This window comes from Monodon monoceros, unplaced genomic scaffold (genome assembly GCF_005190385.1).
Source record: "Monodon monoceros isolate NGI ecotype Baffin Bay Population unplaced genomic scaffold, NGI_Narwhal_1 Super_Scaffold_9, whole genome shotgun sequence".
Taxonomy (NCBI): domain Eukaryota; kingdom Metazoa; phylum Chordata; class Mammalia; order Artiodactyla; family Monodontidae; genus Monodon; species Monodon monoceros.
Window position 1 is genome coordinate 17,876,110 of NW_021703786.1, and position 23,071 is coordinate 17,899,180.

The window sequence follows — 23,071 nt, forward strand, 5'->3', positions numbered from 1 at the left end:
ACTACTTCCAAAATGTCACCCTTACTCTAGATTGTTGCACCCATTTCTTTTATTCAGTCAAATTTACTAGCTGCCCCTTGATGAAGGAATGCCCTCCACCCTTCAGAATTTATGGGATCTTGGCCAGTCTCAGAGTAGAAATTCCTTCCTCCTTCCCACAGTACAAGACCTCTTGTCCCCAAAGGCATGTCACAGGGCCTGTTTCATGTTGTACTCTCTCTGACCTTCATGAGAGAGTAAAGTAAAAGGAGCCCAGAAGCCTTTTACTCCATCTTACCAAATGCATATTATTCGATTTCTTTCTTTTTTATCCTCTAACAATTTAAGTTTCACATGGATAGGTGGAAGCCATATATGAGCGGGAACAATTCCACAGATAGAGTGTTTGCTAAAACGCAAGGTGCTAGATGTTGAGAGCAAATAAAGGCTTCATAAAGGTCCAGAGAAAATAGAGGGTGGACTCTATCCAACTTCTACCTGTTGGTAAGGGTGGGCTACCCAGCTTCCTTTACCCAATTTCCTATAGAATAGGCAGCTTCTGCTTTCACTTAAAAGCCCAGTTAAAACACCCACCCTCCCCCCAAAAAGAGAAGGAGATGAAGATGAAAAAAATATACCACTTCAAACTGTCCTCCGTCTGGACACTCAGGGAATCTCAACAGGGGCAGAGCCAGAAGAGACCAAAAGGCACCAAGTGCAGTCACAGACACAGCCTACACAAGGCAGCAGCACTCTCTACTGCTCAAGTAGGGAAGGACACCAGGCAACACATTGGAGGTGGCTGTCTTATTCAGTGGGGAAAAAGAGCAAGCAAGCAAGCAATCAATCCAGACGGAAATTCCAGCATTGCAGGCAGAAGGATATTCACACTGAAATAGCAGCCTCAACTGTATTAAAAACTTCTGCTAGTTCCTTAAATGGGAGGTGCCAAAATCTGTGGCATCTACCTAACCTTCATTTACCCCTGGGGACAGGAGACACAACCAAGAAGTTGCTTCTGAGAAATAAGCTTCTCAGAAGCTACTCTGAGGACACAAGCCACTGGCTTTTTGGCATTAGCCAGAGACTTGTTTTCATAATACCTCCCCAAACCCACCATTTTCTATCCCTTGGTTTCCCATTCTGTGACATCTCCCACTACCCTCACGGGGACACTAGCACTCATCAAAAATCTAGAACTGGGGAATTCCCTGGCGGTCGAGTCGTCAGGACTCTGTGCTTTCACACCCGAGGGCCCGGGTTTGATCCCTAGTCAGGGAACTAAGATCCCACAAGCCATGTGGTGCGGCCAAAAAAAAAAAAAAACTAGAACTGAGGAACTATAATTAGGAAAAAGGTTGCTTTCTGAGTTTTTTTGGTTGTTTTTTTTTTTTGGTGGGGGTGGAGAAAGAGGGAGGGAGATGGAGATGGGAACTAGAGTCAGAAGTCTACACTGTCAACTGTTATTTTGCTTCCCAAGTTTTTGTGGTTCTTTAGCTCATCAGGTGGTTGACTGTCTCAGAGCAAACTGCCCGAGGCAGAATTCTCAGGACAGAAACTCTAATAAGAGAGAGCCCTGCTTGCCTCACACACCCTCCCCAAAAGCCTAATATTAGAATCAGAAAAGACAGTTAACACTTTGCTTATCTGACAATCTGGCCACCCCACACAAAATCATAGGCCAACAGAGTATTAGGTCTCAGAATCAGACTCTGAAAGTCAAATATTCCTGATCATATTACCATTCTCAAAAGCCTCAATCACTCATACCCCTGCCATGGTGGGATAAACATAGAAACTGCTGTTTGGATCTGCATGGGAAAGAAAAAAACTGTTAATCCAATAAAATGAATAAACTACTGGAAAAACTTGCATGCTGAATCCTGTTCTTACTGCTGAAATCCAGACAATTTAAAAGAATACCTGGAACAACCTCTAAGTAACTTCCACATCACTCAGCACTGGAGAAAGGGGACCAAACATTAGTGGAGTAAGGGAGAAATGGGCTCTCAGAGAGACTTTGCAGACCACAAGGCACCTAGGCAGCCACTGACCATTGTTCTCCAATCTTCTAAAGTCCTAGAGAAAGAAAGCAAAGGCAAGTGCCCAGTATGCAGCTTTTAAAAACTTAAAAAATACTAGCTTCAAAGACTAAACCAATTCCTGATTGGTTGGAATGTACAATAAGGCTGATCTTTAAGCCAATCAGAGTTCTGGTTGTTGGGAATGAACTAGACACTAGGGCAACTGCCACTCACTTGGCCCAACATTTTATTAAAATCGCTCAATTTACCTGGCTTCAGTTAATACATGAATCTGAATTAAACCAGCAAGGAACAGAGAGACCCTTTCTCTGTGCTCTACCTTTGCTCCAGTAAAGGCTATTTAACAGTTTTGCCACTTGTTAATACCAGGGTTCAATTCAATCAATTAGTTGCTGGTATTCAGGATTCTGTATTCCTAGCTTTATCCCTTCCTTAACCGTGACTTATTTGTCCCACTTCTTCATCTCTGACCCCAAACTTAAAGCATACCAAAATGAAAGTGAAGGCTGAAAGCAGTGTTCCTCACTGATTTGGGCTCCAGGTCAAAGATAAATTCCCATTCAGTTTGCAGGCTTTGTCTAGCTGCCTGCCTTGGAACTTCAAGAGAAAGTTTAGGGGGACACAAACCTAAGAATTTGAAACAGAGTGGGGAAGAAGGGGGAAAAGTAACCCCACAAGCTCTGCAGTTAAGGCCACAAACTCCAAAACACCCCAAGAAGCTGCAGTTAATAGCAACTACAGCAGCCCCCGGGATATGGATTCAGGGTTCAGCGCTTCCCACCAACAATATTCATAGAAAAATAAAAGGCAAAATCCCAAAAGAGTTTACAATACCTAGGTACTAAGAAAGGGCCTACTAATAATTGTTCTTGCTCTCCTCCACCAGGAAAACAGACACTGAGAAGTTAAGATTATCAGCCCAAGGAATCAGGTAAGGATGCCCTTGGCTCCTAAGTCGATGTCTCCCATTGGTTCTTTTGGACCTCGCTGCCCAGTCAGGCCAGATATATGCTGAGACACAGAAGTACTTCCTCTATTGATTAGCAACTTGAAATCCTTCGATTTTACCATAATAAAGACCACCTACGGAGACCAAACTACTCCCCAGTCCAGGAAATATGACCAGACAGCCTTCACTCAAGACAGGCATTCATGTATTAGGTAAAACAATCAGCAACTTCCCAGGAAAATGTAAGTTTTTAAATTAGCTGAAATGTAAAACCTCTGAAATTTAGTCCTCTGGCTCCCCAAGCAGCTTTATCTATTCTGGTGGGCAAAGAGAAATAATAATCTTCATGTCCAGAACCCTGATCTATTTTGGAGTGCCAAATAACACATCTTTTATTTTAGCTTCTCAGCTGCTATAAGGGAAAAAGAACTTTGTCCAGAGTGACAGGCAAAAAAACTGGAGTCCATTTCTTTTTCTGTAGAGACTCTAATGCTAAGGAAATAAAACATGTAGCCATTTAAAATGCTACAACCATGAGGTCCAACTTCTTGAAAGTTCCTCTCACTGTGCCCGCCCCCCCCGACTCCCCGTGGGACTGTGACAATTCAGCAGCAGCAGCAGCAGGATGCCCTTGGGCCACGATGCAAAGAAGGACTCCTTGCTGGACTTTACAAAAACAACCCGAGACCCATCAACTCCTGTGTCCCCAAGTGAACTAGGAGTAGGACTGTAACAAGAGACAGGAACTTGGCCTAATAACTAACCAAGTCAGATAGTAAAGGGCATTTGTAAGAGATGTGCCTATCCCTGCCCTCTGCTGTGGCTACACAGGAGGATTCCAGGATATGTGAAAAATGTAAGACAATCTTCCTCCAAAACTTCTAAGTCACCACTCCATTTTCAGCCTTGGAAAGCTACACATAAACAAGGCTTTTTCTTACTAACAGAGCCCAGTATTTACCCTCCTAAGGATGCCTTATATGGCGGAAAGTCAAATGGTGATATTTTTATTTCACTGTATTTTCCTTTTGATTTTTTCACATAAGTGGTATACAATAAACATTTACATTTTATTATGTCTAAAAAAGATCTATGTATGTTTTACATATAAGTCTATTTCATAAGAATGCGTTTTTCAGTTATAGTTTTTTTCTCTTAGTGGCAGAGAAAACAATCGTGCATTTTACAACCAATGACATCTTAAAACTCCATGAAATAAGGCAGTTAACTTCAGTCAACACCCTCCCTTATTCTGTTTACTGCTACCAAATACCATACTTTTTTTGTGTCTGATGTGGTCACATTACGGCATCACCTGTTTTATGTTTTTTTATGATAGAATATCATAAAAGGGCTGATTTTGTTTTAAGGAAAAAAATTTGCTTTACATAGGAACTTTGAAGGGAAACTCAAATTAAGGACAGTGCCTACGTCAGAGATTTATACTAAGTAGGCTGAGTTTATTTTAAATTACATATAGCCCAACTCCCTATTTATAGTACAAAGAACCACTGAACTTCCAAACACAAGTAAAGTAAATCCCTACAATTAATTTAAGTTCTGCCTGTATTGGTGGGAGTTTTGCGGCCTGTTTTGCAGTTCCTTAATGATGCTTAATTCTAAACACCTGGAAAGAACTGGTTTGTGAAACCCCAAAACCAGGAACAGACAGAGACTAGGCTCTGGTTTCCTGCCTTCTCTGATATCCCAGGGACCTACTACACTTTGTCAAGGCTCTCAGCTCCTGCTCGCAACAGATCAGGAACCTGGGACACTGGCCGTAGTAACTACCCTTAAGCTTGATAACTATTCATTCTGCCTCCCTGAATACCTCTGATGTTTCAAACCTAGATAGTTAAAAATGGTAAAAATTCTCGGAATCCTGATTTCAGATCTCATGAACTAATCACCACCTCGAATCCTCCAGACTGAAACCATAATGGGCTTGGTATAAAGACATGAAATATGTGGGAAGGAGACTGAGAGAATTGTAGTCAGTTAACCTGCGGTTGACGAGGACAGGGCTCCAAACTTCCAGAAGCTGTTCGTTAATTCTGCTCCAGAATTAGGACAAGTATGACTACCCACAACTGTGTTCCAACCCCACTTCCAATAACCTGCCTTAGCTGTAGCCAAAATCCAGAGCGTTCTCGAAAACCAGTCACTCTGCAGCTCCCTTGCCGAGTCCGGACTGGCAATCTCGAGCCACTGCGGCTGCCCAGCAGAGCCAACAGCGCCCAAGCAGCTGCCCTCCTTGCTGCTTAATTTAAGAAACAGCCCTGAAAGAATGAGGACCTTAGAAAGGGTGGAAGGAGAGGGTTTGACGTGTGGAGCACGAGACAAAACCCCTCACCCTTCTTTCTCTATCACCTTAGACTTCTGGGGTAACCGTGGGACCACCAGGTCAATAACGGAGACACACAATACCTCGGGCCCAGACTAGCGCTCGTTGGGGTATAATTACTGAGGAAAGGAAGTGAGGACAGCAAGAGCTTCGGAGACGCAAAGGGCTGAGACACAAGATACAGAAGTTAACAAGAGAAGGAAGGAGTCGGGGGCGATGTAAGAAGGCGTCATCACAGCCGCGCCGCCACCCCACCCCCCCGCAACAGACCTCCGAGACCCCCTTAGAGGCCCGGCCTCTACAATGAGGACAACCTTCCTCTCTGCTGGGCAACAACGCCATGCCTCAGCTCCTCAGCCAGGCGGAAGCAGGAGAGGAGGGCAAACCTCCAAGAGCGCCCCTTCAGGGGGTCCATCCTGACTCGATCTCAGATGGGGGAGGGGGGATTCTCGGAGGGCGGGGCATTGCCTCTGTAGGGCCTGCACCACGGCAAGGACGGGGTTACCGGAGCCATGGAGCTGAAGATCGCCCCTTCCCCTACCCTGCCACCCGCTTACCTCTTGGCTTCCTCGTCGTCTAGCAGCTCTGGCTCCGTCGCCGCCATTACCACATCGCACTCCGCGGCAGCCGCCATCTTACCGCCGGGACCAGAGAGCCGGGTGGGAGGTCGGCGGTGAAGAGCACTTCCGGTCGGAGCATCGAGCAGCTCGGCGGCGCTGCGCCCAGAGGGGCTACCTCGGGCCCGTCTACCAGCGAGAGGCTCTGATTGGGGCCAGAGCGGCCTCCCGCCCCCGGAGGTCCAGGGTGGTCTCCTCGCCGGAGCGGGGGCCCAAGGACGGTTTCTGTGCGTAGGGGGCGCCACTTTACCCGTGGGTCGGAAGGGGGAATACAGGAGGGTGTCGGCTCTCTAGGCTTTGGCTTTCCTCAGTATTCTGGGAGCCTCGTTGCCATAACAACTTCCAATCCTAGAGAGTCTCCTGTGAGGCTCAGGGAGTCTGAGTTGGGTAGGGACGCGGTGACCCTGTACCCTGGAGAGAAAGTGCCCGCCACTACCACCTTCCCGACCTTGGAGTATGTCCACAGCTTCCTCCCGCGAAAGGCAAGAAGAGACACTCTGAATCCAGTTTCCCCAGCGTTCATCGGCCCCTGGAAGCCCTGACCAACCAAGCCAGGGGAACGCAGGGCGTCTTCACACCGCGCCTTTCATCCCCTCCGGATCTCCAAGCACCAACTCGTTCATCACCCTAATGACGCTGACCTTTTTATGAGGCTCCTTTCATGCCAGCCGCCTGGGAATGCCATCTCAGCATTAAGCCTAGGGAGGGTGGCGCAGGGCCCCAGATCCTGCCCTGGAGTTTATAAGGTAGCTCGCGGGGTGAGGTCCCTGCTCTACAGTGTCCTCAGTGCTCCCAACCCTCATATAAACTCTGTGCTCAGCACGCTTGTCTTGCCGATTGCAGTCTGGATTGGGAACTCAGAGAAGGCAAGGACACAGCCCTTCGTAGTACTTCCCTTCACCCAAACCAATAATTTTTGTGGACTTGAGTTAAACAGGGGTTTCCTGAGGTTAAACTGGGGGAATTTGAGGTTAAAATTTTAAAGTTAAAGGGTACTAAAATAAGAATGGGTCAAGAGAATTTTAAAAGGATTTACCCCGCCCCCCAGACCCCTGACGCCCTTGCTTGCTTCTCCAGTAAAAGAGTCTGTGCCATTGTCCATAGGACGCTTGCATGGTTCCTCCTATCACAGTGCTGAGGGAGCTGAGATCACACCTAACACTGGGGAGCGGAAGATGGGAGAGGCTCAGGGGTTTGGAAGAGAGAAGTCATTCAGCCAGCCAGTCATTCAACAGCCCTCTCCAAAGTACCTACTTTGTGCTGGGTTGGGAAAGCGCAGACTCAGACCATCTAACCTGCTTGCCAATGGCTCACGGTCTACAGTCTAATGCAGGAGGCCCATCTGTCTTTAACCATCTTCCTCCTTTGTGTTCTCGGCATCTAAAACTCCCAAGTTACCACCAAGTCTTGTTGATTCTCTTACCAAATGTCTCCCAAATCTATCTCCTTTCCATCCCAATTCAGATTCTCATCATTTTTTGGAAAACTTGGAATACTACCATAGTCTAACTAACCCCAAGTCTCACCTCTCTCCAACCTTCACTCTTTTACCAGAGTGATCCACTTAAAAGCAAAAACTGATCATGTCACTTCGCTGGCATAAGTCGTATCAATGGCTTTCCACTGCTGTTAGGATACAGTTTGAACTCTTTGGCCGGCACACAGGCCTTTGATTATTTGGCTCCTTTCTACCATCAGTAATGAACCCAAATACTTGTAGTTCCAGTAAATGCCATGACTCTTGCCGTATTTCCTCCACCCTTTCCTCCCACACCCTTCAAACTTCAACACGGACCTGACCTCCTCTAGGAAGTTTCCGCGGAGAATGTAATGCCCACTGCCCCCAAGTTAAATGCCCTTAGTTGTGCTCCCATAGCACCTCTGTAATAGTTCTTACCATGCTGTACTGTAATTATTGGTTTAGATGTCTAGCTCCTCTAGATGGTGACGTTCTAATGGGCGGCAACTGTGTCTAATTCCTCCGCTTTTTCTCAGCACGTGGTCCTGTACCTGGCACAGAGTAGGAGCTCAGAAGACAATGGATGAATAAATGACTGAGTAAACAAAGTGTTACTGTAGTAGCCTTTAGAGAAAGAACACATGGGCATCTGAGGCACCAAAACAGCACCCGGCCGGTCTAGGGAGCCTAGAACCCTGTGCTCTGGAGACCATTCAGCCCAGCTCCCGGCCGTCATTTCCCCGCCGGCCTCTGGAGGCGCTGTTCGGCTGGCGCCGGCTCTCTGCCGCCAAAATAGTTCTTGCGGGATGGAAGCTACGGGGCGGGGCCAGACGGAGCCCGGAAGGACCCGGAGGAAGATCCGAGTGTTTGCGGCCGTGCTGCCCCACCCCTGGTCCCGGCGCGCGTAGAGGGGCCCGGCCGGGCTGCTGCGAGGGCCCCAGGAGGTACGGAGCTGGGAGGCCGGGATCGACCACTGCTTCCGGACCCTTTAGGTGGCAGGATTCCGATTCCCTCTGGGAGCCCTCTCGTGGGGAATTCTGTTCCGGAGGTCCGCCTAGCAGTCGGGGTATCCCTTAATTTCGGGGCTCACTATATGAGGCCCCTCGCGGGGAGGGGGATCTGTACTAAGAGTTTACTTTGGAGAGGTTTCTGTTTAAGATCCCTTTGGAGAGTGATCTCTGTATCTCTCCTCTGGCGGGGGCGGAATCCTTGTCTGGGGTTCCTTCTGGGAAGCCTGTGTTTGGGATGCCTTCGAGGAGATCTCTGTTTGGGACCTCCAAACAGAGAAGGGATTTCTGTGTCTAGGCCTTATCTGGGTTTGTCAGTTCAAGAGAAACAAAATTTTTCTTTTTTCTGAAGCGTTTTTTTCCTTAGATTCCTTCACTCTTTTGTTTCTGTCTTTTTCATCTGAGCCATGGCCTTGACTGGGAATTCGAGGGAACTAATTGTCTGGATAAGCCATACGGGAAAGCAAAATGTTCTTCCTAATTGTTCATTCTCCCCAGAAAGAGTGGTATAAGACAGATCCACACAAAATAATAGTCCTGCTTATTTCTCCATGGGGTCATGGTTAAAGAGAGGGAGCTGAGCCAGAGCTCCCTTCAGCAACTGGTCCTCCACATCCTGTGCACAGAAAGGAACCTGGCTAGTGGTTCCTTTAAACCAGCGACTCTCTTCCCCCTTTATGGCAACGCTTACCGAGCACCTGCTCTGTGTCAGTTACTGGCTTCGTACTGGGAATAAGGTGAATAATATACAGCTAACTGTCCAGTAGTGGATATAGACACATCACTTTAGTACACCCTGCCTAGGGTAGCAGACAGGGCCGAACCCCTGAGGCCATGCATCCACTTCAGAATTTGCATCCTCAGTCAAGGGAAGTTTGCCCTTGGTTTTGATCCTGCCTCACCCAGTGTGCTTCCGTTCTTCAAGGTTGAAAGCTAAGCATGGGGAAGAGCTGCAAGGTGGTCGTGTGTGGCCAGGCTTCTGTGGGCAAAACTTCAATCCTGGAGCAGCTTCTGTACGGAAACCACGTAGTGGGTGAGTGTTGCTGGGCGTGAGGCATGGTGGAGGAAGTGGAAGAATGAGGAGAGGATTTGATCACAACACGAAAAGGCTAAAGGTCGCTGCTGCTGGTCATTACACCGAAAGATCCCAACTCTACAACACTGAGGGCATCTGGAAAGAGAAAACCCAATGTCCGAGATAGGAAGGAAAAACTTCCGTGTCACACTGTGTTTAGCAAGATATCAGCGTGAGATTAGAGCTGTTCCCCCAAGTTATTCCAGTCTGGCCAGACTCGCAGTCTTTGGCCCTCTCTCCTCAGCCCCCATGTACCTTTCTCTCCCTGTCTGGTTGGCCTGTTAGGATATATTCAGTCACTCATGTTCCCAATCTCTTTTCTCCCTAGAAACAAGTTTTCTCCTCATTTTGTCCCAGGTTCTGAGATGATTGAGACGCAGGAGGACATCTACGTGGGCTCCATTGAGACTGACCGGGGGGTGCGGGAGCAGGTGCGTTTCTACGACACCCGGGGGCTCCGAGATGGGGCTGAGTTGCCCCGGCACTGCTTCTCCTGCACTGATGGCTATGTCCTAGTCTACAGCACGGACAGCCGAGAGTCCTTTCAGCGCGTGGAGCTGCTCAAGAAGGAGATTGACAAATCCAAAGACAAGAAGGAGGTGTGTGTGGGAACCCTGGTGATGAGAGAGAGTGGGCCCTGGGCTGGCTTTGGGAGGCCTGGAAAGGCTCTGTTTTTCACTGATTTGCCAAGATGTGGGTTTAGAGCTGGAAGGCGGAGATGGAGGCCACTGGAGGGTGTCTTCACTCCTAGAGGTGGCCGTATGTTGAGGCAGCTCTACCAAAGAGGCTTCTCCAGTTTAAGACGTCCTCGCTAGTCTTTCTTTATAATGGTTCTGTGCTCTCCCCTGTGAAGGCCCTTTTGTTCTCAAATCCCGCTTTAAGCTGCAGGCATTCTGGGAGCGCTTCCTCACCGGTTACTTTGCCAACAACTAACTGACTGCCAGTAATGATCAGGCATTGGTGACACAGGGCTTGTAATGGAACTCCTCCAGATGGAGGCCCCTGTCCACAGTTTCTAATTACAGGAAGAGATGAGACATCAGCCATTGAGACTTTCCCTCTCCTAGGACTCCGAGGTGGAAATGGTTGCTTTTTCCTCTCCTCCCTCTGTTCAAATTCTGGCCTCCATCTGGCACCCCCTCCAGGCGTTCCATTACAAGCCCAAGGTGGTCACTGGCCCTCACGACCATTCCTGAGGTCCATGCTACAGCCACGGGCCTCTACTCTGTCCCTCTTCCCCAGGTCACCATCGTGGTCCTTGGCAACAAGTGTGACCTGCAGGAGCAGCGGCGTGTAGACCCGGATGTGGCTCAGCACTGGGCCAAGTCAGAGAAGGTGAAGCTTTGGGAGGTGTCGGTGGCTGACCGCCGCTCACTGCTGGAGCCCTTCGTCTACCTGGCCAGCAGGATGACCCAGCCCCAGAGCAAGTCTGCCTTCCCCCTCAGCCGCAAGAACAAGGGCAGCGGCTCCTTGGATGGCTGAAGAGCTGCCTTGCCAGCTCTGGAAGATGGGTTGAGGGGAAAGGGAGGGGGGGTTTTAGGCAAGCTGTCCTTCCCAGTCAAGGGGGGAGCTCCCCACTAGGCCAGGCAGCTGGGCTGTCCCAGGCTCAGGTCACTTTTGCTCCCTCCCAACTCTGGGAAATGCAAATAGTCTAGGTTAGCGGTCCCCAAGCCCCCCAGTCCCCATCCTGCTGTATCCTAACAGCAATGGAAAGCCATTGATAGGATTTATGCCAGTGAAGCGATATGATCAGTTTTTGCTTTTAAGCAGGTCTAGGGTGGTTTTGGATCACTGTTCCTTCTGCCGGCCCTGGACAGGAAGCAGAGCTGTGTGTGGAAGTGCCCAGTCTAGGGTCTGATTCCTATCGCAGGGGTCTTACACCTCCAGGTTTCCTGCCAATCTCACACACACACACTCACACGCTTACGGCACCAGCCTGGATTCTAGAGAAGGGGCATCCAGGTGTCTCGTTTGTGTGTGTGTGTGTGTGTGTGTGTAGACGTGCACACGTGTGTGTGCTGGTGTTCGGGGCGCCTCCTCATCCAACACCCTGACCTCTCTCCTGTCCTCTCCTGGGCTGAGAGAAGCTAGCCTCCTAGGAGCATAATCTTGTTTCAACTCTTCCCCCAGCTTCCTGCTTCCCCTTCCTGCTCAGGGAGCATTTTCTTGGTTGAGGAGGAATGGAATGCCGACTGGGCTGGCTGGGAGTCACCAGCTGGCTTTGTGGCCCTGCGAGGACTTTCCCCCCTAGGGGCTTCGGTTTTCTCAGCTGTAAGGTGACGGCAGTTGCTTAGATGATCTAGATCCTCTCCAGCCCTGTGTGGGTTGTATACTGCCCATGGTCGGGCTGGCTGCACTGTTCCCTTAGCTTCTCCCGTTTCAAGGTGCTATGCCTGTGGCCCTGGAGGCTGGGACACTGCTCCCCACCCCCCCAACCACCAGGGGGCAAGAGTGCACTACCCACTCTAGTTGCCAGAGTGGCTGCCCAGTGCCCGATCCGCGGACCTCACAGCCCTGGGGACTGGTCGTCACCCTTTCCTGCGGTTGTTTTCAGCTGATAGCTGGACTTCTATTTATAGATTACCTGTGTTTATATGCCTGCCGCCATGGTGGAGGCTGGGCAAGGTGCTCGTCTAGCCCTCCCTTCTTACCTCAGATGCCTGAACAGAGTAAAGCCGGCCAACAGCAGCTTCCCAGGAGCTGCCAGATCTCTGGGGGCTCAGAAGGGTGGTTACGCTTCCAACACGCTGTAAAGTGAGCTGCTGACCCACAACTTCCCGTGCCCACTTCGTGCTTCTGATGTACACATCTAGCATAGGTGAAGACACTACAGCCAGGTGACCTCCAGTACACGCCCCTTCTCCCCAAGGTGGGAGAGGTGAGCAGGGTCAGGTGGCCCAGGCTGGGCGAGTTAGGGCGTGTACAGGCCTGGGCTTAAACTGATTTATTGATGCGTTGGACACAATAAAACCACAACTGTTATCAAAAAGTTTCCCACCCTCCCCCCTTTTTCTTGTTCTCCCATTGGAAACAGCTTTAAAAAAGATACAGGTGGAATACTGGCAAAGTCCCATATTGTGGGGTGAGGGTGGCAGTGCTGCTGGGGTGGGATGGAGGTTATGACATTAATTTTGACAGCATGAAAACGGGTCTTGAGAGTGGCTCCAAGTGGATCCCAATACTCAGGTGAGTCACAGTGAGGGGGGCCTTGGGGTGCTCGTGGGGGAAGGGAAAGCTGAATTGAGCGCTAGGGGCCAGTTTGGGGTGAGAGCTGGAAGGGAAAGCTCTTTGTTTGGGAGCCCTGGGGGGATTCGGTGTTAGCTGGATCCATAGTCTGAGGGAGACCCAGTGTCACCCCCACCCTTCCCCCCACCCCGCCCCGAGAGCTGGGATTCAGGAGGAATCAATGAAAGGCTAAGAGAGGAGAACGTGTGTGGGACTGAGCACTTCCTCTGTTAAAAACTGGGCCCGGCCAGCACATTACCCTGGCCTCCCTGTCGTAGCCCATCCTGTCAGAGCGGATGGAAAGCCCCAGAGGCTTGCAGTTCCAGCCACCCCTTGGCTTTGCCCCACTTAGCACTGCTCCCTTCCTCCACAGTCTTCCACCACATCCCCAATGGTCAGCTCGTCCAGGTAACCTTGAACCCACTCCATCTTGAGACCCTGTGGTTGGGATGGCTGTGACTGTCCCCTTAGCTTCTCCCTTGAGACGGCCCCCTCAACACCAGCGATTCTCTAGAGAATCCAGTGAATGGGGAGGGCCTCCCCTCCCTGCCCCCAGGGCATGGGAATAGAGGTCGGGCTAGGAAAAGGTAAGATTCCTCGGACCTCGGGCCACACGGGTATAGGTCTTGAGTGGGAGAACGAGAGCACCACAGGGCTGGGGCTAGGATTTTGCATAGATCTTTGGATTTTCCAGTTTGTTCCCCATAAATCAGGATGGGAAATGGAGGGGAGCCCAGGGCTAGCCCTAGAAGCCTGGGGAAGGGAGGGTGCAGATGGATGGTCCTTGGGCCGGGGGGCATTAGTTGAATCCCCAGTGCAGATCGAGTGAAGGGCTCTTAGCATTAACCCAGCTCTTCCGAGATTGGGCAGGAACCCCTAGGCTGTAAAAGGCAGTCTCCTGTGGGATGCAGGGAACCGAGGCATCTTGGGGAGAGGAGGAGGGGGAGGGCAGCTGCTGGGAAATCAGCCCCGGGCTCCCCAGGAGGGCTAATAGGGGGCAAAGACGATGGGTCCCGTGGCAGGGCGAACGGCTCCTGCTGGGGTGCGAAACAGAGCTGGGCCCAGGATCGGAGGCGGGAAGAGGGTGGTGGCTGCCGTAGGCGCAGGCCGGAGGGCCAGGGGCCCTGGGAGGGCACAGATGGTTGCCGCCGCGGTGGGGATCGGGCTGGGCAGGAAGCGGGCTGCCAGCGTCTTGGTGAGTTGCTTCTGCAAGGCCAGTTTAGACTGCAGAGAAGAGAGGAAAGGACTCAAGTCTCTGACCCCAGGAAAATCCTGTCCCCTCCCTGGGCCCCCTCCTTGGGCTTTTTGCTGTGGAGTGTGGGGGGGGGGGAACGTGACTGTCAGGATTCCAAACCTAAATCCTCCTCCCTTCCCACCCCCAAACATTCATTCCAAAGGGCTTTCTCCACCACCTGCCTTCCTGCCTGGAGGGAGGAGAATCTTAGGATGGGCCGAGGGAGGAGGCTATGGGGAGCGGGGGTGGAGATGGTCTCTGGGAGATGCATGCCCACGCCTCGCTGTTGCCCCTGAGGTTACTACCTGGGCCCACCTTCCCCCCGGAAATGTTTCTGAGCAGATCCCCAGACAGCCAAAAACCCAACCCCAGCTCTTTCCCTGCCCAGGCAGCCTCCAACGGGGGTGGCTTCCTTCCTGCCCCTCCTCCCAGCCCCCCAGCTGGCCCTCCCTTCCGGCCTACCCTCTCCCCTTACCCTCTCCCCTCTGGACCCGGGTCCCAGCTCTGTTGCCCGGAGACAGATACCTTGAGGATACTCACAGCCAGCGCTGCGTGCTTCTGCAGCCTGCTGTGCTGGCCGGAGGGCTTGGGGGGCTTCCCGGCCAGGCGGTCTTTGTGCCTCCTGCTGCTCAGGTGCTAATGGACAGACAGACAGACTGGGAACAAGATGAGGAACCCAAGGACCCCAAAACTACGGCTAGCTCACCCTTCCTCTACCCACGATTCACACACCTAATGCACATGGCCCTGGAGTGGCCCTGGGAAGGGGAGGTTAAGAATTGGCCTTCGCCTTCCAGGAGCCTCGCACCTCTTCCTCCACTGCTCCCTGCTCTGCTCTACCCACCTCCTCCCCGCAGGCTCCCTCCTCCCGGCCTGGCACTGGGCCCACCCCCCCCACCCCTGCTCCACCCCCAATCCCAGCCGCACTTGCCCCACCTGCTTGAGTTGGGTCTCTGAATTGACCTGGAGCTGACAGAGAGCACAGTGGAAAGGGGGCCTGGGCCCCTGCCGGCCCCCGCGGACACCCGTCACTCTCTTGGCCTTGTGTCCAGCTCCTCCCCGGGGCACTGCGTGGCCCCTGCCCCTGCGGGGAGCGCCCCGCTGACCTTCCACCATCCACCGGTGCTTGGCTCCTGGAGGGAGGAAAGAAGACAGCTTGCTAGCACCAAAGAGGGGCTTCAGGGGCCACGGAGACCCCCCTCCAAACCAGGTCAGTTTGGCTGCCCCCTGAAGCCTCCAGGCTGCTCAGCACTGCCAGCCCCTCCAGCCATGTGAGATTTCTCTTTCCCTCCCAAAGGTCCTCCCGGCTGTTCTCATTTCATGCCAGCATCGCCCGAGGAAGGCCTCGTTGCTGAGTAACAGGTCGGCTTCCCTTTGGCTCTCATTCCAACCCAGTTCCCTCGGGTCTGATGCAAGGAGAGATGTGGGGGTGTCTCCTGTCTTCAGTGATGACCCTCCAGTTCTTGCTGCCTGACTTCTCTCCCCGACTCTCCCTCCTCAGGCATTACCGGGAGGACCTGAAATGCCCACCCAGCCACAGCTGAGCACAGCGCCTCTGTCACCTAGCCCTGGAGCAAAGTGCCCAGAAGCTCTAGCCTGCCCACATCTGCTGAGGGCCATCTTCTCCCCGGGACTCGAGCTGGTGAGGGGCGCACTGACCTGTGTTGTGAGCCTGAAGCTGGGAGGCGGAGTTCACGGTCACCTTACACGTGGGGCAGTAGAGGCGCCCCTTCTCGCTCCTGCCTTCCCCACTCACACTACTTTGCACAGCAGCCGCCACCGGTTCAGGCCCTGGCGCCTCTCTCCCAGGCTCTGGGGAGCAGGGTGGGCAAGAGGAAGAGGAGGAAGAGGAGGCAGCATCCAAGACGTCTGAGTGGGCCGGCTCCCTGGGCGTGGGTTCCGGACTCAGGGGTGGCTGGACTTTGGGACCAGGAGGAGGGGCTGCAGGAACTGCTGGGGAGATGGAAGGCGTGGGGCAAGAGTGTGAGGCCCAAGGTGATTCTCGAGACCACGATTTTAAGCACAGATATTCTGGGGGTGGCATGGCAGATTGGAAGGGTCCCTGGTGTAGATATGACCAGCACTGAATTCCAGACTCCCCACCAAATCACTGGGCAGACTTGGGCCTCCTTGGGCCTCAGCTTTCCCACCTGATATGATAAAGTTGGATCCAGTGGTCTCAGAGAGCCCACCCAGCCCTGATGATCTACAGTCATTAGGGAACTGTTAAATATGTGGAAGTCACCAAAAAGATGTGCTAGAATATTCATGGAGCACTATTCATAGCAGCAGAAAACTGGAAACTATCCAAATATTTGTCAACAGGGGAATAGTGAAAAGAGTTGATGGGTCACGCAATGGAATATTACATGGCAATGAAAAAGGACAAAATACAGCTACACGCAACAACTTCTGATGGGGTTATATCCTGATAAACCCATCGTAAGTTGAAAATACCGTAAGTTGAAAATGTCATAAGTTGAAAATGCAGGTACTTCCCTGGTGGTCCAGTGGTTAAGAATCTGCCTTCCAATGCAGGGGACATGGGTTTGATCCCTGGTCAGTAAACTAAGATCCCACATGCTGCAGGGCAACTGAGCCCACGTGCCACAACTAGAGAGAAGCCTGCGCCTTGCAACAAAGAGCCCTCCCACCGCAACGAAAGATCCCGTGTGCCGCAACTAAGACACAACACAGCCAAAATCAATCAATAAAAAGGAAGGAAATTTTTTTTAAAAAATGCATTTAATACACCTAACCTACGGAACATCATAGCTTGACCCAGCCTACCTTAAATGTGCTCAGAACACCTACATTAGCCTACAGTTGAGCAATGTCATCTAACACAAAGCCTGTTTTACAATAAAGTGTTCAATATCTCATGTCATTTATTGAATACTGTGCTGAAAGTGAAAAACAGATTGCTTGCATGGGCACAGAATGGTTGTGTGTCAGTTGTTTACCCTCCTGGGCACGCGGCTGCTGCTGACCAGCATCACAAAAGAGTATGCACCTACCGTATATCGGGGTCCCCACCCCCCAGGCCACGGATCGGATCGGTACCAGTCTGTGGCCTGTTAGGAACCGGGCTGCACAGCAGGAGGTGAAAGGCGGGTGAGCGAGTGAAGTTTCATCTGTATTTACAGCCACTCCCCATCGCTCGCATTACCACCTGAGCTCCGCCTCCTGTCAGATCCGCGGCAGCGCATTAGATTCTCTTAGGAGCACGAAGCCTACTGTGAAGTGCACGTGCGAGGGATCTAGGCTGTGGGCTCCTTATGAGAATCTAATGCCTGATGATCTGGGGGGGAGCTGAGGCGGTGATGCTAGCGCTGGGGAGCGGCTGCAAATACAGATCATCATTAGCAGAGAGGTCTGACTGCACAGAGACCACAATAAATCAACTGCCTGCAGACTCATATCAAAACCCTATCCGTGGGGGGCTTCCCTGGTGGCGCAGTGGTTGAGAATCTGCCTGCCAATGCAAGGGACACAGGTTCGAGCCCTGGCCTGGGAAGATCCCACATGCCACGGAGCAACTGAGCCCGTGTGCCACAACTACTGAGCCTGAGCTCTAGAGCCCGCGAGCCACAACTACTTAGCCCATGTGCCACAACTACTGAAGCCCAAGTGCCCTAGAACCCATGCTCTGCAACAAGAGAAGCCACTGCAATGAGAAGCCAGCGCACCACAACAAAGGGTAGCCCCCGCTAGCCGCAACTAGAGAAAGCCCATGTGTAGCAACGAAGATCCAATGCAGCCAAAAATAAATAAATAAATAAATTTCTTAAAAAAAAAAAAAAAAAAGTCCTATCAGTGAGTGGCAAGTGACAATTAAGCTGCATCTTACGGAGTAGACTGGACATAAGCAACATACTTCGGGTGTCACTGTCTCCCATCATCCCCAGATGGGACCAACTAGTTGCAGGAAAACAAGCTCAGGGCTCTCACTGATTCTGCATTATGGTGAGCTGTATAATTATTTAATTATATATTACAGTGTAATAATAATGGAAATAAATGTAATGCACTTGAATCATCCTGAAACCAACCCTCCCTCCCCGGTCCGTGGGAAAATTGTCTTCCGTGAAACTGGTCCCTGGTGCCAAAAAGGTTGGGGACCACTGCCGTATGTTGCTAGCCCAGAAAAGATCAAAATTCGAAACTGGAAGTCCAGTGTCTACCGAATGCATACGGCTTTCACACCGTTGTGAAGTCAAAAAATCATAATCCAGGGCTTCCCTGGTGGCGCAGTGGTTGGGAGTCTGCCTGCCGATGCAGGGGACGCGGGTTTGTGCCCCGGTCCAGGAGGATCCCACATGCCACGGAGTGGCTGGGCCCGTGGGCCATGGCCGCTGAGCCTGCGAGTCCGGGGCCTGTGCTCCGCGGCGGGGGAGGCCACAGCTGTGAGAGGCCCGTGTACAAAAAAAAAAAAAAAAAAAAAAATCATAATCCAAACCACCATGAAGTCGGGGACCATCTGTATATCATTAACCAAAACTAGGTGAAATTGATCTCTGGTGAGAAAGGTCAGGCTCATAGTTACTCTGGGGGAGGGGTGTAGGTGGTTGGATAGCCTCACCTCCAAACTCATGTCCATCTGGAACCTCAGAATGTGATCTTATTTGGAAATAGGGTCTTTGCTGATGTAATTAGTTAAGACGAGATCATACTGGACTAGGGTGGGCCCTAATCCAATGACTGGTGTCCTTATAAGAAGACCATGTGAAAGCACAGAGACACTGGGGAAAATGTGATGTGAAGTCGGAGGCAGAGATCGGAATGAGGCATCCACAAGCCAAGGATTGCCGGCAACGACCAGAAGCTAGAAGAGCGGAATGAAACAGATTCCCCCCACCCAACCGTGCCCCCAGAAGGAACCAACCCCGCTGACACCTTGCTTCAAACTGCTGACCTCCAGAACTGTGAGAAAATACATCTCTGTTATTTTCAGCCACCCAGTTTGTGGTCATTTGTTATCACAGCCCTAGGAAGCTAACAACAAGGTAGTGACCGGGAGGGGACCCAAGGAGGGGCTTCTGGGGTGCTTGTGACACATTTCTTCATCTCAGCAGATCCAGACTGGAAAATCTGTGGTGCTCTACACATGTGATGTGTGCCTTTCCCTGTATGTATGGAATACTCCCACACGAGCAGGAATAATAATAGGCAGGAATCGCTCAACCCCTTGTCAGAAGCCAGATTTGGAGTGGGATGGGGGGAGAAAAGTTCAGGACTGACCTCTGCTCTGTGGCTCTTCAGGGGCTCCACTGGCTGGAGTCGGGGATGGGGACACCAGCGCCCCGTCCTGGGCCAGGGTTTGCGGCCTCTGCTTGCTCTTGGCGGCTTCGACAGCCTTGAGTTTTCTGGCGTGTTTGTGGCCTTTGTAGTGTGCTTCGGCCTGGTTCTGGGGAGGGGAGGGCATGGGGTCACCATTCATTGGCTGAGTCCACCTGCCCCATCCATGAGCTGGCGCTGGGCAGGGGGTAGGTCAGAGGGAGGCACGGCTCCGGCCACACAGGGGGCGCATCCTTGTCACCATCACAGCATGTGTGTGGCCCTGAGGTTTACAGAATGCATTCTCATACACGAGCTCCCAGGCAAGCAGCCCCTGGCTTCAAATTCTGCCTCAGCCGCTTATTAACTGTGCATCTTTGGGCAGGTCCCATCACCTCTCTGAGCCTCAGTTTCCTCGCTCGTGAGCTCTGTGATGATAATACTGATTTCACAGAGTTATGAGAATTAAAATGAGAACATGAATGATAAGGGCCTAGTACAAGCAGTAGGTGCTCAGTGAATGTTAGTTACCAACAGGTTTATAAATGCACAAGTGGAAAAACAGAGCAGTCCCCACACTTTCGGGAATGTGCACCTCAGATCATTCAACCCTTTGTACATTTTTCCAACAAATAGTTATTGAACATTTGCTATGTGCCAGGCAAATGTGCTGGGCCTGGTATGAAGAAGATAACGGTTCCTCCCTCAGAGTGAAGTCTCTCTGTCCATCACTTGCATGGCTCACATAACCTGAAGGCCTGGAGGGACCCTCCAGATCTGGCCTGTCCACTAGGGGGTCCCTTCTTGTTGCTCCCAAAAGTAGGAAAGACAGGCCCCCGTGGCCCCTCCCTGGGCACTTTCACCAGAGCAGGGAAGGTCCGCTCTCTAGGGCCGGGCCATGGTAGAAAGCATACGGACTATGGGGTCAGCCAGGCCTGGGTTCAAATCCCAGCTCTACTTACCAGCTGTGTGGCCTCATGCAAGTCACTTAACCTCTCTGAGGCTGAGTTTCCTCATCTGAAAAGTGGGGCTGATGATAGCATCTCTATCCATCTCACAGATGTATCATGAGAACTCATTAAGAGGATAGGCATGAACACATTCTGGAAACTCTCAGGTGCATTAAGAACTCAGCTCTGGACCGAGAGCCGATGGTGACCCCTGGGACCCTGCCTTCTCTCTGGCAGAAGGGTCCAGGACACAGGAGAGAGGCATAGGGGAGGGAAATGAAATCCCAGGGGGATGGGATGGGACGGGGCAGAGGAATCTGGAGAGAGGAGAGGATGGGATGGATAAAGGACCAGGAGCGGCTCTTCCGCAACGAAGGACAGAAAATACGGAGCCCAGTCCCTTTGCCACCCCTATTCCTCCAGGAAAGACCCCAGAAGCCCAGTCTCCAGCCCCCTCCCCAGCCTGTTTCCACTACTCCTTCTCACCGCTGAGTTGAACCTCAGGTGACAGATGTTACAGGAAATGAAGAGCTTCTTCTTCAGAGGGGAGGGAACCCCAAATGTGTGACTGATGACGGCCTTCTGGACCGGGTCCATCTGTGAAGGGGGTGGGAGTGCACAATAACTGTGGGGTCAGCTCAGTAAGGGCAGGGGGCGGGCACTACAAAATGCCAAAAACTAAGACTATGGAGGAGGGCAGTGATCAGCCCAGAGGAAGAAATTTCCCATGTCTGTGGATATTAGAGAAAAAGAAACAGCCTCTTCCTTGGCTGACCTTCTCTGTCAGCCTAGGCTTCTGCTTAGAGGCAGGGGGATGGCCAGGATGACCTCCACGACCTTGCGAAACAGAACCACGTGCTGGCGATCACACTGGCATCTCTTGCCGCCCCTCTGGTCTCTTTTTTTTTCTCATTCGCAAGAATCACAACTATTGGGACAGAGAGTTGGGGGCAGGCAGAAGCAGAGAAAGGAATTTGGAATTTCCTCTCCCATAACCCAGACTTGCGCTGGACCTGCGGGCTGGGGGACATAAGGCTTATCTTATCAGCTCTGCCACTGTCACTAGGTCTGAGAGGGAGAGGGACAGCCACGGCCCAGGGGCGGTGGGAGGCTGGGCGGGGGCAGCAGGGGCAGCAAGTGGAAGCCAGAGGATGGTTCCCTAAGTAGTAGGGTCGTTTCTCTGGCATATTAATTTGCCATATTAATTTCTTTTCCTTATTTTAGATAAATTTTTTTTCTTCTATCAAACCAAGCTTTTATGTTCCCTTTTCTCAGGGGCTAGGTTGTTGGGCCCAAAGCAGAAGCTGTCTGGGCTTGCTTGTCAAGAGGAACTTTCCAAACCTTCCTGAGAGAGGAGAACAGAAACTTTGAGAGAAACTTCCCTGACAAGAGAAAGAGGCTCTAACTCCCACAGCACCCAGGGCGGGGGCGTGCAGAGGACAGGACTTCAGAGGAGAGTGGCCTGCAGGGCCCCCAGTAGGAGGACGACAGCAGGTTGACTCCCTCTTAGGGATTATCTGCCTGAACAGTGAGCATGTCAGCAAGTGACAGTGGGGACCGAAGACCAGAGGACCCTCCCCAAATGTCTCAGGCTCCATAGGACGTTTGCACAACCCTGGAGGGTGGGAAGGAAGGAGCTCCCAAGGGTGACTGAGATGGAATTTCCTACCATCTTGTCAGGATGGGGTGGGGCTCATCAATGATTATATTTGATTTTCCAAATTTTTTAAAAAAGGGGGCGTACCTTATAGCTCATGTAGTGAAGTAAATTTCATATTTACACACATACACACATGGAAATACATGTTTCCGTGTATACAGACTAGTAGACAGACACACAGCGCATAAGCTTACAGGCAGTTGCAAATTACAGAGACAAGTAGAAAGATACACACTGGCATGCACACCAACGGCACGCATCCACACGCTTACGGTCACCCAAACCACGAAAAACACACACTCAGAGGCCAGACACACACCAAACACATACACAGTCGACACCAAGACACACAAAAACTCTCAGATACACAGGCACATACACTAATTACAGACAACTACCCAGGCACAAAGAGTTTATAAACACACATGCACAAGCTCACACCCACGAACAACAAAGCCCTATAGAGACAAACTAAAACAGAAAGGCACACCCCAAGTGCACACAGACATCCCTATAGAGAAACTCAAGTGAAACCTGCAGTTCACAGGCCCCCCCGGGGCCCAGCAGTAGTTGCTGGGGGGAGGGGGTGATACCATCCTGGATCCCTGGCCTAAGTGGGAGCTGGGCCCCATTTCAGGAGCACTTGGTCACTCTGGTGACCAGCTTCTGAGAGCTGGGCCCTTGCAGCCCCCCTTCCCCTCCACCCCTACACTCGGCTGCATGCCCCCCACCCGCCAGCCCAGCCCGTACCGTGCTGAAGTTGGGGAAGAGACTGAGCGGGGTGGCGCCATTGAAGTGGAAGGCGAGCAAGTGCTTGAAGTCCAGCGGGGGCTGCAGAGGCCTGGCGGGCAGGGGCAGGGAGGCCAGCAGGGGGCTGGGGGTGCTGGAGGCCGGGCCTGCTGCAGGAGGAAGAAGGGCAGGGTCTGAAACGGGGAGCCACGGGGCTCACTCCTCCCTCTGCAGCCAGAACATGAGGCTGATGGGCTTCTTGGGTGTAGAGAGAGAGCAGAAGCCCCTGTCTCCCTGTTCACAAAGTAGCACTGGCCGAGTCCAGGGCGATGACAGCGCGTTTCTGTGCCTCTCCTCTCCACAACTGGGGAAGCAGAATCAGGGAGTCCACAGTTCCAGGCTGCCAGCCCAGAAGGATGACCACCACCCCACCCATAGGGGCAGCGTAACGACCTAAATGAAGCCCAGAGGGGAGTCAGGCCAAGGGAGTCAGGCCCCTGACACACACACCACCACGGAGA

At 51.9% G+C, this 23,071-nt stretch overlaps 3 protein-coding genes across 5 annotated transcripts in view; 1 reads left to right on the forward strand and 2 right to left on the reverse strand.

The window, feature by feature from the left end:
- Positions 1 to 6,378, reverse strand: part of DNAJC7 (DnaJ heat shock protein family (Hsp40) member C7) — a 27,868-nt gene extending 21,490 nt beyond the window's left edge. Inside the window, exon 1 of one of the 2 annotated variants that reach the window (XM_029211560.1) lies at positions 5,875 to 6,378. In XM_029211560.1, coding sequence (XP_029067393.1) covers positions 5,875 to 5,951 — 77 coding nt within the window. In that variant the 5' untranslated portion in view covers positions 5,952 to 6,378. The remainder of the gene's footprint in view (positions 1 to 5,874) is intronic. The other variant, XM_029211561.1, reaches the window with a different exon arrangement.
- NKIRAS2 (NFKB inhibitor interacting Ras like 2) lies at positions 5,555 to 12,804 on the forward strand. Of its 2 annotated transcripts, none has more exons than XM_029211563.1 (4): positions 5,555 to 6,161; positions 9,326 to 9,433; positions 9,833 to 10,074; positions 10,718 to 12,804. In XM_029211563.1, the coding sequence occupies exons 2-4, from the start codon at positions 9,340 to 9,342 to the stop codon at positions 10,955 to 10,957; spliced, it is 576 nt and encodes a 191-aa protein (XP_029067396.1). In that variant the 5' UTR covers positions 5,555 to 6,161; positions 9,326 to 9,339; the 3' UTR covers positions 10,958 to 12,804. The 2 variants fall into 2 exon arrangements, with proteins under 2 accessions (XP_029067396.1, XP_029067395.1); XM_029211562.1 differs by lacking the exon at positions 5,555 to 6,161 and adding an exon at positions 8,113 to 8,337 and having other exon boundaries at positions 10,718 to 12,803.
- On the reverse strand, positions 12,805 to 22,986 carry ZNF385C (zinc finger protein 385C). The gene is made up of 8 exons (XM_029211679.1): positions 22,863 to 22,986; positions 22,572 to 22,744; positions 20,648 to 20,758; positions 19,176 to 19,341; positions 15,594 to 15,884; positions 14,871 to 15,067; positions 14,460 to 14,570; positions 12,805 to 13,924 (listed from the first exon to the last, which is right to left on the reverse strand). Exons 1-8 carry the CDS (start codon positions 22,984 to 22,986, stop codon positions 13,688 to 13,690), a joined length of 1,410 nt encoding a protein of 469 aa, XP_029067512.1. The 3' UTR covers positions 12,805 to 13,687.
- Positions 22,987 to 23,071: the final 85 nt, after the last annotated feature.

Excerpts from the sequence above, each read along its gene's own strand:
- ZNF385C (XM_029211679.1), bottom strand. The coding sequence starts at position 22,986 with ATGGGTGGGGTGGTGGTCATCCTTCTGGGCTGGCAGCCTGGAACTGTG. Across the intron at positions 15,068-15,593 it reads GCTTCAGGCTCACAACACAG|GAGCCAAGCACCGGTGGATG; the intron begins GTCAGTGCGCCC and ends TCCTCCCTCCAG. Across the intron at positions 13,925-14,459 it reads TGGCTGTGAGTATCCTCAAG|TCTAAACTGGCCTTGCAGAA; the intron begins GTATCTGTCTCC and ends TCTTCTCTGCAG.
- NKIRAS2 (XM_029211563.1), top strand. The coding sequence starts at position 9,340 with ATGGGGAAGAGCTGCAAGGTGGTCGTGTGTGGCCAGGCTTCTGTGGGC. Across the intron at positions 9,434-9,832 it reads GTACGGAAACCACGTAGTGG|GTTCTGAGATGATTGAGACG; the intron begins GTGAGTGTTGCT and ends ATTTTGTCCCAG. Across the intron at positions 10,075-10,717 it reads AATCCAAAGACAAGAAGGAG|GTCACCATCGTGGTCCTTGG; the intron begins GTGTGTGTGGGA and ends CCTCTTCCCCAG.